The 14,071-nt window shown below is 42.3% G+C and overlaps 1 protein-coding gene across 3 annotated transcripts in view; it reads left to right on the plus strand.

Annotated features, from left to right (window-relative positions):
- Positions 1 to 14,071, plus strand: part of TRABD (TraB domain containing) — a 37,182-nt gene that overhangs the window by 2,460 nt on the left and 20,651 nt on the right. Inside the window, exons 2-4 of one of the 3 annotated variants that reach the window (XM_069850371.1) lie at positions 8,324 to 8,386; positions 12,584 to 12,662; positions 13,641 to 13,807. In XM_069850371.1, coding sequence (XP_069706472.1) covers positions 8,363 to 8,386; positions 12,584 to 12,662; positions 13,641 to 13,807 — 270 coding nt within the window. In that variant the 5' untranslated portion in view covers positions 8,324 to 8,362. Of the gene's footprint in view, positions 1 to 8,323; positions 8,387 to 8,422; positions 8,522 to 12,583; positions 12,663 to 13,371; positions 13,509 to 13,640; positions 13,808 to 14,071 lie in introns of those variants that run through there. The other 2 variants (XM_069850381.1, XM_069850389.1) reach the window with 2 other exon arrangements.

Consider the following 14,071-nt stretch of genomic DNA (forward strand, 5'->3'; position numbering starts at 1 on the left):
GGAACCAGGATCAGGAATTGCTGAGGGGTTTTCTCATTTCTTTGGAGGGCAGCAGATGGGAATGGAAATAGACATCACTTTTTTGAGGGGAAATCCTCTTCAGCTACTGAGCTTGTAAAGTTTCGGGGGGCTCTACACATGAAATGAGCAGTGCCAGCAGCTGGATGGACCAGACGACTTTCCTGGTTAGCATGTGTCTGTAGTACTGAATGGATCGTGCTAACATGTGGGGCGCCTGTGTCCGCAGGCCCCCAGGCTGGAATTAGCTTGTTTTCCTGGGGCTTTGTCTTTTTCAGGTCTGCCTTGAAACCTGACCCCCTTTCTTCTCTTCCCTGCCACAGCACAGCTGTGTGTCTTTGCTTGTTGCCAGCAGGTGGCCCTCTGTCATCTAACAACCTTTCCAGCTTTTGTGATCACTCAGTGATTTTGAAAACGGGTAATACGGCTTTTTCCCAGCTGCTGTTTGGAGACTGGGGTGGAAGGGGCAGGCAGAAGAGCATTAATAAAGAATAACGTATTTGGCCGTTCAGCAAAATTATTTTGTCCTACAAAAATCACAGTTTTGCCTTTGTAGGGTTGCGTTTAAAAGTGTTCATAACAAAATGAATAAATGTGTCTCTAGGGACCCAGATTCTGCATAACTTGGCAGGCAGACACTGGCACATAGAATAAATGTGTATGTGGAGCTTAAGAAGACTTCTGCAACAGTTTTGTGGCCCACAGTCAAATATCTTCCAAGCCAGTAGTCAGTTGTCTATGGCAGAACTTCTTTACCCATTTCCTGTGCTGTCTGCTTGTAGATAATGAAAAAAGTGGAGCACTGGTGTAGAACTCCCTAGAAACTGCGCATGCAGCAGCTGTGCTCTTTTCCTGTTGCTCGGCCTTGGAGTGTTTTACAGAGGGTTTCCCAGAATCAGAAGTATCACTTTGTTCATGATTTTGAATGGCCTGGAGGAAGGACATGTGCTCAGTGGACATCTTACATCAATCTGCTGATGGCAGGAGAGGCTAATAAAATTATTTTGGTTCCAAAACTTCCCTGAATTCAGAAGATTCATCTTGAGATAAAGTAGAAAAGTGGCTTGGGTAGGTGTGTAGGTTCTAAGATAGTGTGAGTTTGAGTGGCTAATGAGATTTGGGCTGAGTCAGTTTGGTCTTTCTGTCCCACGTTTCTAAATCTAGCTACCTCTTTACAGCTTCTTAAAACAGTAAGCATTTAGCCTATTGTTTGTTCTCAATTCTGCTCTACATTAGCATCCTGATTCGCTTTGTACTTCCATTTTGCCTCGTAGCTGTAGTCTATCTAATAGCGATAATTTCTAAAACACAAAACATATTCCAAGAATGCCTTCTTGTCTTTCACTGATAAAAGTGTTTTCAGTGCATCGGTGTCCCAGGCTAGATAGTCTTATGTTCCAACACCACCTTTCAAACAAAATGAATTTAGTTGTCTGTGACTTTTGTGTTTTAGCTTCCTAAGTATAAATGGGTGTTGGCTCCAGCATGCAGGTACCTGAGTTTAGTCTGTGTACATCAGCATAGTTCATGTCGCAGGATCATCTCACTGATGCTCAGGGTAAAAAACCAGTGTTTTGAAATTTATGAACTTCTGAGTCATGAGAAACCAGAGCCACAATCTACAACCATCTGTGATCACAGAACCTGTTGCTCAGTTAAGTTTCAAAGGCGTGGGTTGTGTCAAAGAGATGCATGCAATATGCAGAGTAGGTCACTTTGGTGATGGTTTTGAAACGCGTTCCAATTTCTGAATTTGTGACTGTTTCATTAATTGGCAGTCAGGTTTTAGCTGATACATCCTTTGGAGTATGAGCAATCTAACAACAGAAAAGAGAGGCCATTTGGAGCTGGTGATAGTTTGTAAACATTTTTAAGATTTCCATGCGTAAGCATGGGGAAAGTCTCATCAATCTTAAATACTTGGTCTGCTTCCATTGCAGAGGTCACTGCTGAGACATAAATGGGCATCTGTTGGTTTGGTTTACCCCTCTTCACAGGTTAAATGTTAGGCATGGAAGGTGTTTTGTTAGGTATTCCAGACAGCAAGTAATGAATGCAGTGGTTTGTCAGTGGGAGAAGAGTTGTGTCTGTGCCTTCAGGAGTATTTACACACCTCTTCTGTTTACATAAAACAAATGGCCCTGCTAATGGGTAACAGCATTCAAATAAGATGTGTTTATGTAGTGCACTATATGAATCTGAAGTGCATGAGCTGTACCAGCCAAACCAAATATCTATTGCTAGTGAAACTGCAGGTTTAGAGGATAAAAGGAATGCAGCACACTTAGTGCGTGTTGATGTAAGTAAATTTTTATTGCTGCATCTTATGCCGAGCAGATGGAGGCTGTGTTCTAACCGGGGATACTGTTGTTAGAGAGCTAGATCAGGAGGCAGTTAGTGAAAGTCTTTTGCCTGTGCCTGTGGCTTACATCCAGCACACCTCAGTTCTGGCTCAATTACAGCCTGACCTGTGTGAGCTGTGCTAAATTCTCACTGGAAGACGCCCGCTTTGTTGTTTGCCAGCTTGCTCTTGAATCAAATTCAGTCCTTAGCCTACCTCTCATCTTCCTCACAATGACTCTAGTGGAACAAGGATGAGCGATGTTGGCATGTTATTGTGAGAAACTGCTGGGGGTGGGGGTGGTGTGAGGTCTTCCTCTGAAGACCCAGTGGTTAAAAGCAAAGGAAAATTACCATTGCAAAACTGAAATGCTTTGGAAGCTCTAGCAGCCTCCAGACTACTTGTTTAGATTCCAGAGGTCAAATTTGTAGGTGTCTTCAAGTATTCATTTGTCTCAGCTCCTTATTTGTAAAACAGGGAAGTACATACAATCTCATCTCAGAAGCTGCAGGATTAATTCTCTGAGTATTGAGAGATGTGGATACCTTCTGAAATGCTGATGGATAGTGTAACTTTCTAAAGCAGTAATAAATGCATTTAGATTTCGTTGGGGCAAGGAATCAAAAGCATTGACGTTACCTTTCAATAAAAGGTGAAACAAGTTCTGGTACTTTTGTGGCTTCTAGTTTTTTACTAGTTATACTGATACACATATAACACCTGGAAAATAGAGAGCATTTATAAGACTATACAGAAATTTATTTCCTTTCTACAATGTCTACATGTTGGGGAAAGCGAATGCCACTTCTGAATTTCTGTATAGCTCAGAAAGAAGAAAACATTCAATAAAAATGTTCCTTTTAAAGAGTAGCTGACTAGGTGTTTTGTAGGTAGGAGATATTTTTTTAAAAAGTATTTTTATTGATTCAGTTGAATCACGGTCTGGAGGAAGCAAATTTAGACAAGACAAAAGGAAGAATATCCTCCTCCTGCTGTAGGAGGATATCTCAGTGAACCACCCCTCTGGTTTTTTTTTCCTCTGTGAATTTTCTCAGTGAACCACCTAGTTGAAATAAAATCAGAAAGAGGATTTGTTCTTTAGTGGCAGCTCATGTTTTAGTGCCAGTAACTTGCCTTGTTAGAGCCCCTGATTTGTGAGTGTGTCTCATCTCCTCGAGATTGCGAGCGAAGAGTTTCAGATGCGTAACTGTGCAGCTGGAATGGAAACGCTTTGGTCAGCTGAGACTACTCAGTGTGAAAAAAGACCTAGTAGTTCATGAGCAGATCTCGTGCAAAGAGGAAGCTCTGCTGAAGCTGTTTTACATTAGGAAAGCTGGAGGACTGATGTGAAATAGCATGGCAGGGAGGTCTTTCTCATTCTGCTTTTGTAATCCACTGTGGAAGATCAGCATTGCTAGAAGGATGTTGCTCTTCCTTGCATGCTCCTTTCTGAACTTGTGTTGGGAGGAGGAAAATAATCCCCAAAGTGTTGGTGAAGAATGTAGCCCTTTCTCCACAGCACTGTGGTCAGTGTGAATGGCTGTCCTGCATGTACTGTCAGGACAAGAAGACATTGAAAGGAAATAGGTGCCTATCAGTAAGATGAATAATGGCTAAGTTTTAGGCTTGCAGTTCTTTGGGTAGTCTCAAAAATACCTGTTTGGTTGCCTAAGCATCTTAAGAGTTGCGAAAGGGCTTTTATTTGTTCATACACGTATACCTAAAGAACAATATTTAATCACCCAGTGAATGGCAAGCCCTCTAAGAGTAGTGAAGGTGAAACAGGCACAAAAATTCCATTTGCTGGGCAAAAAGGTGATTGAACTGGGGATTGAATTGGGAATTCAAACATCAAGGAATCTTTTCAAGAAAATTCCAGAGGCAAAACTGAATCTTGCTGGATCATAAGGAGACAGGTGAGGCTCCTTGCCTTTCTTCTGGCTCCAGGAATTTTCTTGGTGGCACTCATGAGGAGGAATGCATCCCAGATTAAGACAGTCTTCTGGCAGATAAGAGAACAGAAATACTTTGTAGTCTCTGATCTCTGAGTACCTAGAAGCTGCATCTCCTGGTTTGTCTGAAAGAAAGGCACCGGCATATCTGAGAGTTTCAGTCTGTGATTTCTCATAAGGGCCTCTCACAGGCCTTTGAAGTATCTGAAGGAGAGGGGTTTGATGGGTTTCACATGTTCATGCCAAATCCCATGCTAATTAGAAAAACTTGAGGTTATGAGATGTTGTGGTATACATTTTATGGAGCACAATAAATTATTGCCTGAACAGCTGCTTTTGCCTGTGGCTTTACAGCTTCAGGTTGAATTTCCCTCTGTTCCGTGGCAGGTTCTGCTGACCTCCTCTTTGTCACACACACATGCACCACCCCTTATAATCTGCAGTGGTTTTTTTCCTGCAGGAGTGGTGCTGTGCATTCCACTTCTGAATGACTGAGACTCTTGCCTCACTACCTAGTTTGCTTAAAGTTCATCTGTGGGATAGCAAGTACAGACAAATAAGCTCTGCCTTGCTATAAAGTCTCATTTCTTTAGGAAGTTAAACTTTAATTAAAAAAAGAAAGAAACTGCAGGGTTGAAAATCAAGCTCTAAGAAATTTGGAAATGCTTGGATTTGAGTTGCCCAGATGTTTGCCAGCATTTGGTCTGAATCGACCCCGTTTTTCTCACTGTTAGACATGGTGGGAGGAAGTGCCTGCAAATTCATACACTTCAGTTCCGGATTGGTGGAAAAGCAAGGTATGTTCAGTCCTCTCTCAGAGGCTTCAGGATTATATTTTGTGATTTGTGGGGTGTGGATATCTTCTGTGAATACACTGGTGTACGGGAATGATAACTTTTCCACGGAGATGAGCTAGGTCAGCCTGGTGTCCATGGTATTTGACTGGTTCTCAGAATACATGTACTTTCTCCTATATTGTTGATGAGGGTATTGGCTAGCTGAGTACCCAGCCTTGTTAGTGTTAACACGTCTTGTACCTGTTGTCTCTTGTGCTAAAGAAGAGTTTGAACGCACAGATTTTCACAGCAGTTGTTCAGTTGAGTTTTAGTTTACTGTTAACCAGTTGTAAGAGTTTTCTTAATGTTGACTGAACAACCTGAGTTCCTGGGCATGTTCCGGCGCAGTGGGGGGGAATATAATCCAGGAACAGATCTTCTGCATGGAAACTTTCATCTCCAGTGGGGCTTGAGCAGGTCTCGGCACCTGAGAACAAGATCTTCTAAAATAAAGCAGTGGTAGGCTTGTCTGTCAGTGTGGCTGCCCAACATCTCACCTGACCATTGCAGCACTGGGCTGTGGGTTCCTTGCAGAGGCTGGAACCCACTACAGTGGAGCTGGGAACCACACCAAACAATCAGCTTTGCTTTCTTCAAAGGCTGTACAGGTCAGGTGGAAAACAGCGCTAGCTAGCGTGAGTAAACTTCAGAGAAGACCTCTGTCTCCTCAGTATCAGACGCATTGTTTACCCAGTGGTGACAACAGGGTGAGGTTTTCTAAAATACCACTTGGTGGGAAAAAATCACTTGGTGCATTTGTATAGAAATCTGTTCTTTAACTGAAACTTGTTGTTTACTGTTTTTAAGCGCACTCCCATAGATAAGAGACATGTTTTCAAACCCCAGCAGGCCTTAACCAATTTGTATTCAGGGTCACCTGACTGACTGTCAGAAAAACAGTGGCATTTTGCACATAAAGCAGTTGAGAACAAAGCCCAGAGCTGAGCGTCTGAGAACTGGTAGACACCTGAGTGATCTTATAGTTGGACTGAATATTTTCTCAGAGGGCAGCGTTGTTTTCAGCGTCTCTGCTTCAGGCTGTCCTTTCAGTTCTGCTGACACAGTTGTTCCTACAGCTGTTTGGTCATCTAACCAAACAGGAGGGTTGGGGAAAAAAAGGTGGTTCTTTTAACCAGAATCTGCTCTCCAGTCTGATTTACTGCACAAGTGTACAAATAGCTATACCAGTCTGTCAGGGCTGGACATGATAAAAGGAGGTGCTTGGTTCACTTTAGCCCTCATTGCCACCAGACAGCTCTGACCAGGCTGTCCTTCCTGAGGCCTTAGTGGGCTGGTGTGTCCTCATTCAGGCTGTGGGTCTTGGGACAGGGGTTTCCTGCTGCTTCACTTATTTAGAGCTGTCCACACCATGTGTAAATCATGGAGGCACTGAAGCAGGGAAGAGCAATTCAGCTTCACCTGCCTTTTCGGCTTAGCCTGCCATCCAAGTTTCGTTGACTTGATTGCTTGGAAACAGGGGAAGGCACGGTCCTGATTTTAAATTTATGTTATGCATTGTGGCAAAAACCATAGAGTGCTTAACATTGCCTGTAAAGACTTCTCAGTTTTTGGCTGAACCTCTTGGACTGTAGGCAGTGTACAGTTTTTGGTTTAACAATGTGTTTGCTTCGCAGCTCAGGAGCTGTGTCTGTAGCTGTTGCCTGCTTTGGGGTATGGGGCTCTCTTGGATTTTGGGGGTATTTTGCTACAGGGAGTGCTCAGAAGCCAGATTCTTGGCCACTCTGCATTTTTCATGCCCTGCATCTATGGTCTCCGATTTGCTGACTAGCAGTGGACAAAGCAAAGGTGTGAATTACTGAAGTCCCTCCATACACACATGGAGGGAGGTATGCCAGCTCTCTGAATTAAACTTGCATACTTCATGTTGCCTAGGTGGACACTCTTTATAGAAACATACGTTAGAAATATGTTAGGAAGCAAAACAACTCACTTGAAAACAGAGGCTAGAAACCTGAAAGCAGAGTGCTAATCAGACTCAAGGAGGCTGTTGCAATTGGAGGGAGGGGGCAGAGGGTCCTTTGCCATCACATCCACTTACTGGAATGTGCAATGACCCTGGTGTCAGCCGGCTTTCCTTCAGCCTCCAGCCTCACCTGGGTGCAGGGCAGGAGCCTAACTTGTCCCTCTGGTCCTCAGAACAGGGCTGCAAACATGTTGTATGAGTAAATTGGTCAGGACAGCACTCCAGCCTAATAAAGCAAAATACTGTTCATATGTACTGTGAGACAAGTCTAAGGGAGGTAACCCAAAATGCTGTATTAAAAAAAAGCAGCACTCTCTTCAAGTGCTTCAATTTTAATAGGGTAGCAGTGGGAATAAACAGAATAAGCATTTGTCTCATGTTCAGTAGCTTTGCAGTCCCCTTAGAGTACCATCAAAGTCAAATTATAGCACTATACCAGCTTCAAGGAGAACTTCGGGGCTTGAACAATATGGATGGAAGAAGGAATCTTTAAAGTAAGACATGGAAACCATTCACTACAAGTTTGAAAACCCAATTCCCAGTGGTTTTCATACAGACATGATCTTACTGATGTTCTGATCCTGGCATATGTCTAAATATATACGTGATAATGTGTTGCAGATCAGGTCATGTGTGGTCTCTAGTTCAGTATTTAAACTGTGATTATTTTCATATTCCTTTTAGTGGTGAAATCCCAGAAATATAGACGATTCCTAAAATTTGCCTGAAAACTGTCTTCACGTAGTTTGTTTGGACAAGACTGAGGTACTGATCTATTTGAGTGAGATTTTTGCTATTGCTGAAACCTTTTTGACAGCCATCCTGTATCTTTAATTACTTACGAGTGGTGTGGAGGAAAAACACATTTTTGCAGCATCTAAGACAGCAAAAAGAGCAGATTCTTAGCTCCTGCGAAATCCGCCCTTGTCATGGTATTATCAATGTGTGTGAGAACAAGGACTATGCTCTGAATTTAAAGCCAACTCAAACTGGATTGAGACAGACTAGTTTAATCCTAATTATGTTGATTTTTGACAGCAGCAGAGTGGCATCTATGCATCTTCAGTTTGTCACTTTTATTACTTGATTATCACATGAGACACCTGTTTTCTTATCCTTACAGTTCTTTAACAAATATTCTGGGTTATGCCATTAATTTTTAATTCTCTTCCATTCTTTTTACTTCTTGCAGTTCTTGTGGGGCTGTTGAAAATAAGCTGACACTGCAGGGATGCAAGAGGAGCAACAGCCTGAGGTAGGGCTTGGGGCTGAAGTTTTTTCCTCAGTAGAATTGCAGGGAGGGTCAAGACTCTGAATCAGCCAGGTTCTTCCACTCATCGTCAGGGAAAGTCTGCAAAGGTGGAAGTAGAAGGGGGTAGAGACTGCTGAGGTGAGTCCCCCTTTTAAAAGGGGTGGAGGGGTGAGTGCTGTTGCTTTTTGACATTTCCATTGTTCTTTTCAAGGTCCTTTTGCTTACAATTGCAGAACCTAAAAGGGTCTTTTGTATTCATTTACTGGCAAGTGAAGAATTGCAGAAAATAGCCTAACCTATGAGCTTAAACCTTTAGGTGGAAAAAATATTTTGTGAGTAAATTACACAAATTGTATATGAATGATCTCACTGTACGTACTTTAAATAACTTGCCAAATTAAACTGAGGTGCTTCAGGAAGAATTTTTCTTGTGAGATAAGAATGTTAGTTCCTTAGTGTTAGTTAATTGGGGGGGAAAAAATGGAACAAACAAACCAGCAGACTTACTGTGGTGCTCAGTGCTTTTCCCACTGCAGAGTTGTAATGTTCTGATGACAAAGCCAGCATAAGTGAAGGGATTGATTCCGTATGTTACAGATAGATACATTTTTTCAAAATATTTTTGTGACTTAAGTTAGGTGTGCAAGCAGTAGAGTCAAGCCATATGTTGTGATCAAAAGCTGAGCTGGTGTTAAATTTGTGAATGTAATTGCAGTTTGCACTTGTCCATAAACAGACTTTTGCTTTGTAGCAAGAGGATGAAACTTTGCACTGTAGAGCTGTTGTGCTTTTTGGTCTTACTCCATGAAATGCATGATAGATTTTGCCTTGCCCCCCTCAGTGGAGCCAAGGTAAGATACCCAGGATTTATTATCTGAAAATTAATGTCTGGCATAATGGAATGCAATAAGAAACTACTGCTGTTGAAAGTTCTTAACAATTGAATGTGCTTTGTACAGTCCTGTTTTAAATTTTACCAGATGAAGTACAAAGTAAATAAACCAGTCATTCAACTAAAAAGCTGACATCCTTCAGGAACATTTGACTGCTTGCTTGCTTACTCATTAATACTGCCTTTCATTTGGAAGGTATTGGAATGATGATACGTACTCATATCCCGGCTCCAACTTTTTGATTTAACGTTGTTCAAGAATTCCAAATGCCCCCAACAGTCCTCCTGATTCAATTTTGAGTTAATGTAGTTGCCTAAAGATAGTTTATAGTTGAGCTTTCCCTGATACTGAAGTCTCTGCACTAAGTCTGCTACTCCTGCTTGGATGGCATAGGCAGAATGACTGGGATTGTTTGAATTCTATGCATGGGTTTTAAAACTTGTCTGTTATAATTAAGAAAGGTTTTGTTAGTCAAAGGCTTGCCTCACATACTGCTAGTGATAGTATTTAAAAATCAGTTTTGGGGATTGTTTTCAATAAACTTCTGATCCTTTAAGCGAGAAAACTATGGAGATGCTTTTCATCCTTTTGTCTTTGATTTGTGATGTCTACAAAGTCAGCATATCAGGGATAGGATGAGTTCCAGATCCTGCATAGTAGAAGCAGTGCAAGAAGCAGGATTACAAAACTGGACTTCAGGAGCACAAACTTTAGCCTCTTCAAGGACTGACTGGGAGGAATACAGTAGGAGAGGGGTCTAAGAGAGCTAGGCAGTATTCAAGCACTTCTTACCAATCTTGAGCCTGGAGGAAGAAATCAAGCAAAAGAGGCAGGAGGCCTGCACGGATGAGTAAGGAGCTTCTGGAAAAAACTGGAAGAAGTTTACAGAGGGTAGAAAAAGGGACTGACCACTTGGGAGGAATATAGGAATGCTGTCACAGTATGTAGATACACAACAAGGAAGGCTAAGGCCCACTTGGAATTAAATCTGACAGAGGAGGTCAAGGGCAACAAGAAAGGCTTCTTCAAGCACCTCAGGAGGAAAAAGAAGACTGGGGAAAATCTGGGCCCACTGCTGAATGAGATGGTAGAGTTGCTCAATACCATTTTTTTCTTCAGTCTTTACTGCTAAGGCCAATCCTCAGGAATTCCAGGCTCTGAGGGAAAGAAAAAGTATGGAGAGAGGAAGACTGTCCCTTTATCAAGGAGGATCAGCTTACAGATCACTTAAGCAAGCTGGATACCCACAAGTCTGTGGGCTTTGATGGGTTGGACCCCAGAGAGCTGATGGAGCTGGCACATGCTACTGCTAAACCTTGCCTCATCCTTTTTGAAAAATTGTGGAGAATGGGAGAGATGCCTGAGGACTGGAGAAAAGCTAATACCACTCAAATCCTCAAAAAGAGCAAGAAGGAGAACCTGGGAAACTACAGGCTGATCAGCCACCTCCATCTCTGGAAAGATGGTAGAATAGCTCATCCTGGATGTCATCTCCAAGCATCTGGAAGAAAAGGTTATTAGGAGTGGTCAGCATGGGTTTGCCAAGAGGAAATCATGCTTGACCAATCTGATAGTGTTCTATAATGGCATAACTGACTGGGTAGGTGAGGGGAGAGCAGTCAATGTTGTCTACCTCAGCTTCAGTGAGGCTTTCAACGCTGTCTCCCACAACATCCTCCTAGGTAAGCTTTAAGAAGTGTGTGTCAGATGAGTGGACAGTGATGTGGATTGAGAACTGGCTGGGTGGCAGAGCTCAGAGGGTTGTCATTGGTGGCCCAAAGGCTAGTTCGAAGCCTGTGGCCGGTAGTGTTCCTTCAGGGTCAGTACTGGGCCCAGCCTTGTTCAACATATTCAGCAATGACCTGGATGTGGGAACTGCGTGTACCCTCAGCCAGATTGCTGAGGCTACAAAACTTGGAGGAGTGACGGGTACCCCAGGCAGCTGTGCTGGAGTTCAGCGAGACCTGGACAGGCTGCAGAGTTAGGCAGAAAGGAAACTAATGAAGTTCAGCGAAGGCAAGTGTAGGGTTCTGCACCTCGGGAGGAATAAACCCCTGCACCAGTGCAGGTTAGCGGTTAGTCTGCTGGGAAGCAGCTCTGTGGAGAAGGACCTGGGAGTCCCAATGGACAAGTTAACCATGAGCCAGCAATGTGCCCTCGTGGACAAGAAGGCCAGTGGTATCCTGGCATGCATTAAGAAGGGTGTGGCTGGCAGGTTACAGAAGGTTATCCTCCCGCTCTACTCTGCCCTAGTGAAGCCGTGTCTGAGTACTGCATCCAGTTCTGGGCTCCCCAGTTCAAGAAATACAAGGAACTACTGGAGAGAGTCCAGCCGAGGGCCACAAAGATGATGGGAAGACTGGAGCATCTCTCTTCTGAGAAAAGGCTCAGAGCCCTGGGTCTGTTTAGCCTGGAGAAGAGAAGACTGAAAGAGGATCTTATCAATGCTTATCGATATCTAAGTGGTGGATGTCAAGAGGATGGAGCCAGACTCCTTTCAGTGGTCCCCAGAGACAGGATGAAGGGCGTAGGAATTTTGACCTGAACACGAGGAAAGATTTCTTTACTGTGAGGGTGGCAAAGCACTGGAACAGGCTGCACAGGGAGGCTGTGGAGTCTCCTTCTCTGGAGATATTAAAAACCTGCCTGGACGTGTTGCTGTGCAAGCTGCTGTAGGTGAACCTGCTTTAACAGGGGCTTTGGACTGGATGATATCCAGATGTCCCTTCCAACCCCATCATTCTCTGATACCTGTAAATTTTGTAAGATTGGGTGTGTATATTATGTAATTACCTTACACTTATTCTCACAGAATAAAATACTTGAGTAGACTCTCCTTGAATGGATATGTTTGTTCTTGTGAGTGTTGATTAACTTTGTCAAAGTCCTGACTAATGCTGACTTGTAGTTGAGTCAAAAATGCCATTTTATAAATGACAATGATATAATAATCAGTGCACGTTTTAGCTTCCAACACAGAAAACACTATAGTAGCGTTAGAGATAAATTTGTTCTTTTTATTCTAGAATTAGATTTTTTTTAAAAAAAGCTCCATGTTAGGTTTAAATATTATCTTTTAAAATAAGCATGAAGTAGTTAGCTTTTAACACGTTCTTCCTCATACTTGTCCAGTTAGGGGAAAATCAGTTTATAAAGTCACGGATGCTTTAAACTGTTAATACTGCTTAAATTATTTACTTACTTGAATATTATATGTAGGTTCAAATTGAGCAAACTTGCAGGGGGAGAGGCGTATTAAAACATTTCATTATAATTCCTAACTTCCTTTTTAATTTTTTTCATACAGGCTGCTGCAGATCCAATGTCCTCCTCTGATGCACCAGAAGATGGCCCAAAGGAACCATCAAGTGTGTCACAGAATATCTGTATGTTTCTGGTTTGGCTGGGGAGGGTGTATCACGTTGGAAGCATGTTAAGCTAAATGTCCATGCCTTTTCATTACCTAATAAGGATGTGGCTCTTAGCACAGAACAGCAGCTTTCCAGAGAAAGAGTTGGTTGTAAACAACTCTACTTTCCTAATTGTTGGTTTTTTGATTTGTTGTTTTTTTTTTTAAGATGCATTTCAGCTTTTTCATTCAAAGTTACTATATTTCTCATTGATGTAAAACTGAAGCTTTTCTATTTCTGTTAATGAGGCTTTCTGGCATTTAACAAGCAATTGTGATGGAACCCATAGATTTTCCTAATTTTCATGGCAAGCTTGACATAGATGGGCTGAACTCATGTTGTGCTATTTTTTCTCTTAAATAGTTTGTTCTTGATACTAGGGAAGAATGATTGCTTTCCTAACCAGAATACCTCTTAAGGTTTAATTTGCAATTGTGTTGATCACAGGAAAGGCTAAGGTTGTTGCTGTAGGTATCCTGTATGTGCCAATATCTGCAGGTGACTTTACCAGCATACTCGCACCATTGTACATGTGTTGCTATCTTTTATACGGATAAAATCCCAGAAGGGAACACTTTTGTTCTAGAATGAAAAGAATGCCTTTTTTTTTTTTCTTTTTTTCTGATTTAGTGTATACCTTTTCTAAGTATTCTTTGCTTCTCTATCCACCTCACCTGCCACACAGCTTCTCTCTTTCCCTTACTGAACTGCGTGGACAACCTGTCCCAGTGTCCACAGGGTAGGAAACCTGGACTGAGACCCATGCTTGGAGGCAGCCTCTCCAGTGATGGCACTCTCAATGATGTAGCCTCAGAATTGAATGTAAGATTACAGTGGTAAATCAATGGCCTTTTAGCTCTGCTCTGCTGTCTAGCGATGATATTTTTATTTTCTGCTTTACTTACCTGCACTTTATAGTCATGTGTGCTTTTCTGTTTTTCTTTACATTTATAGCTGATGCAGATGCATTTAAAATTCTTCTGGAGATGAAGATGAAGAAGAGGCAGAAAAAACCTAATTTACCAAGCACTGTGACTGAGCTTGACACCGAGGATGGTTCTAAAGTATATGTGGTTGGAACAGCCCACTTCAGTGACAGCAGCAAAAAGGATGTAGTGAAGGTATACACTAAGTGGGAGTCCTCCAGCAGAATGCTTATGAAGTTGTTGGACCAAACATTAAGTAGAATGAAGTCCAGCTCTCTGACTTCATTCTGTGCTGTAACTTCCAGACTCTGTTTTCTCAAGTTAGCTGTTGGAGGGCTAACGGTGCTGTGAGATGAACTAAGAGGCAGCTGTGTTATCTTAGTAATTTTTTTTTATGCAATACATTGCTCTCCCATCCCAAATATTTTTATTTACCCTTGAACAACAAATGTAGACACA

This window comes from Phaenicophaeus curvirostris, chromosome 1 (assembly GCF_032191515.1).
Source record: "Phaenicophaeus curvirostris isolate KB17595 chromosome 1, BPBGC_Pcur_1.0, whole genome shotgun sequence".
NCBI lineage: Eukaryota > Metazoa > Chordata > Aves > Cuculiformes > Cuculidae > Phaenicophaeus > Phaenicophaeus curvirostris.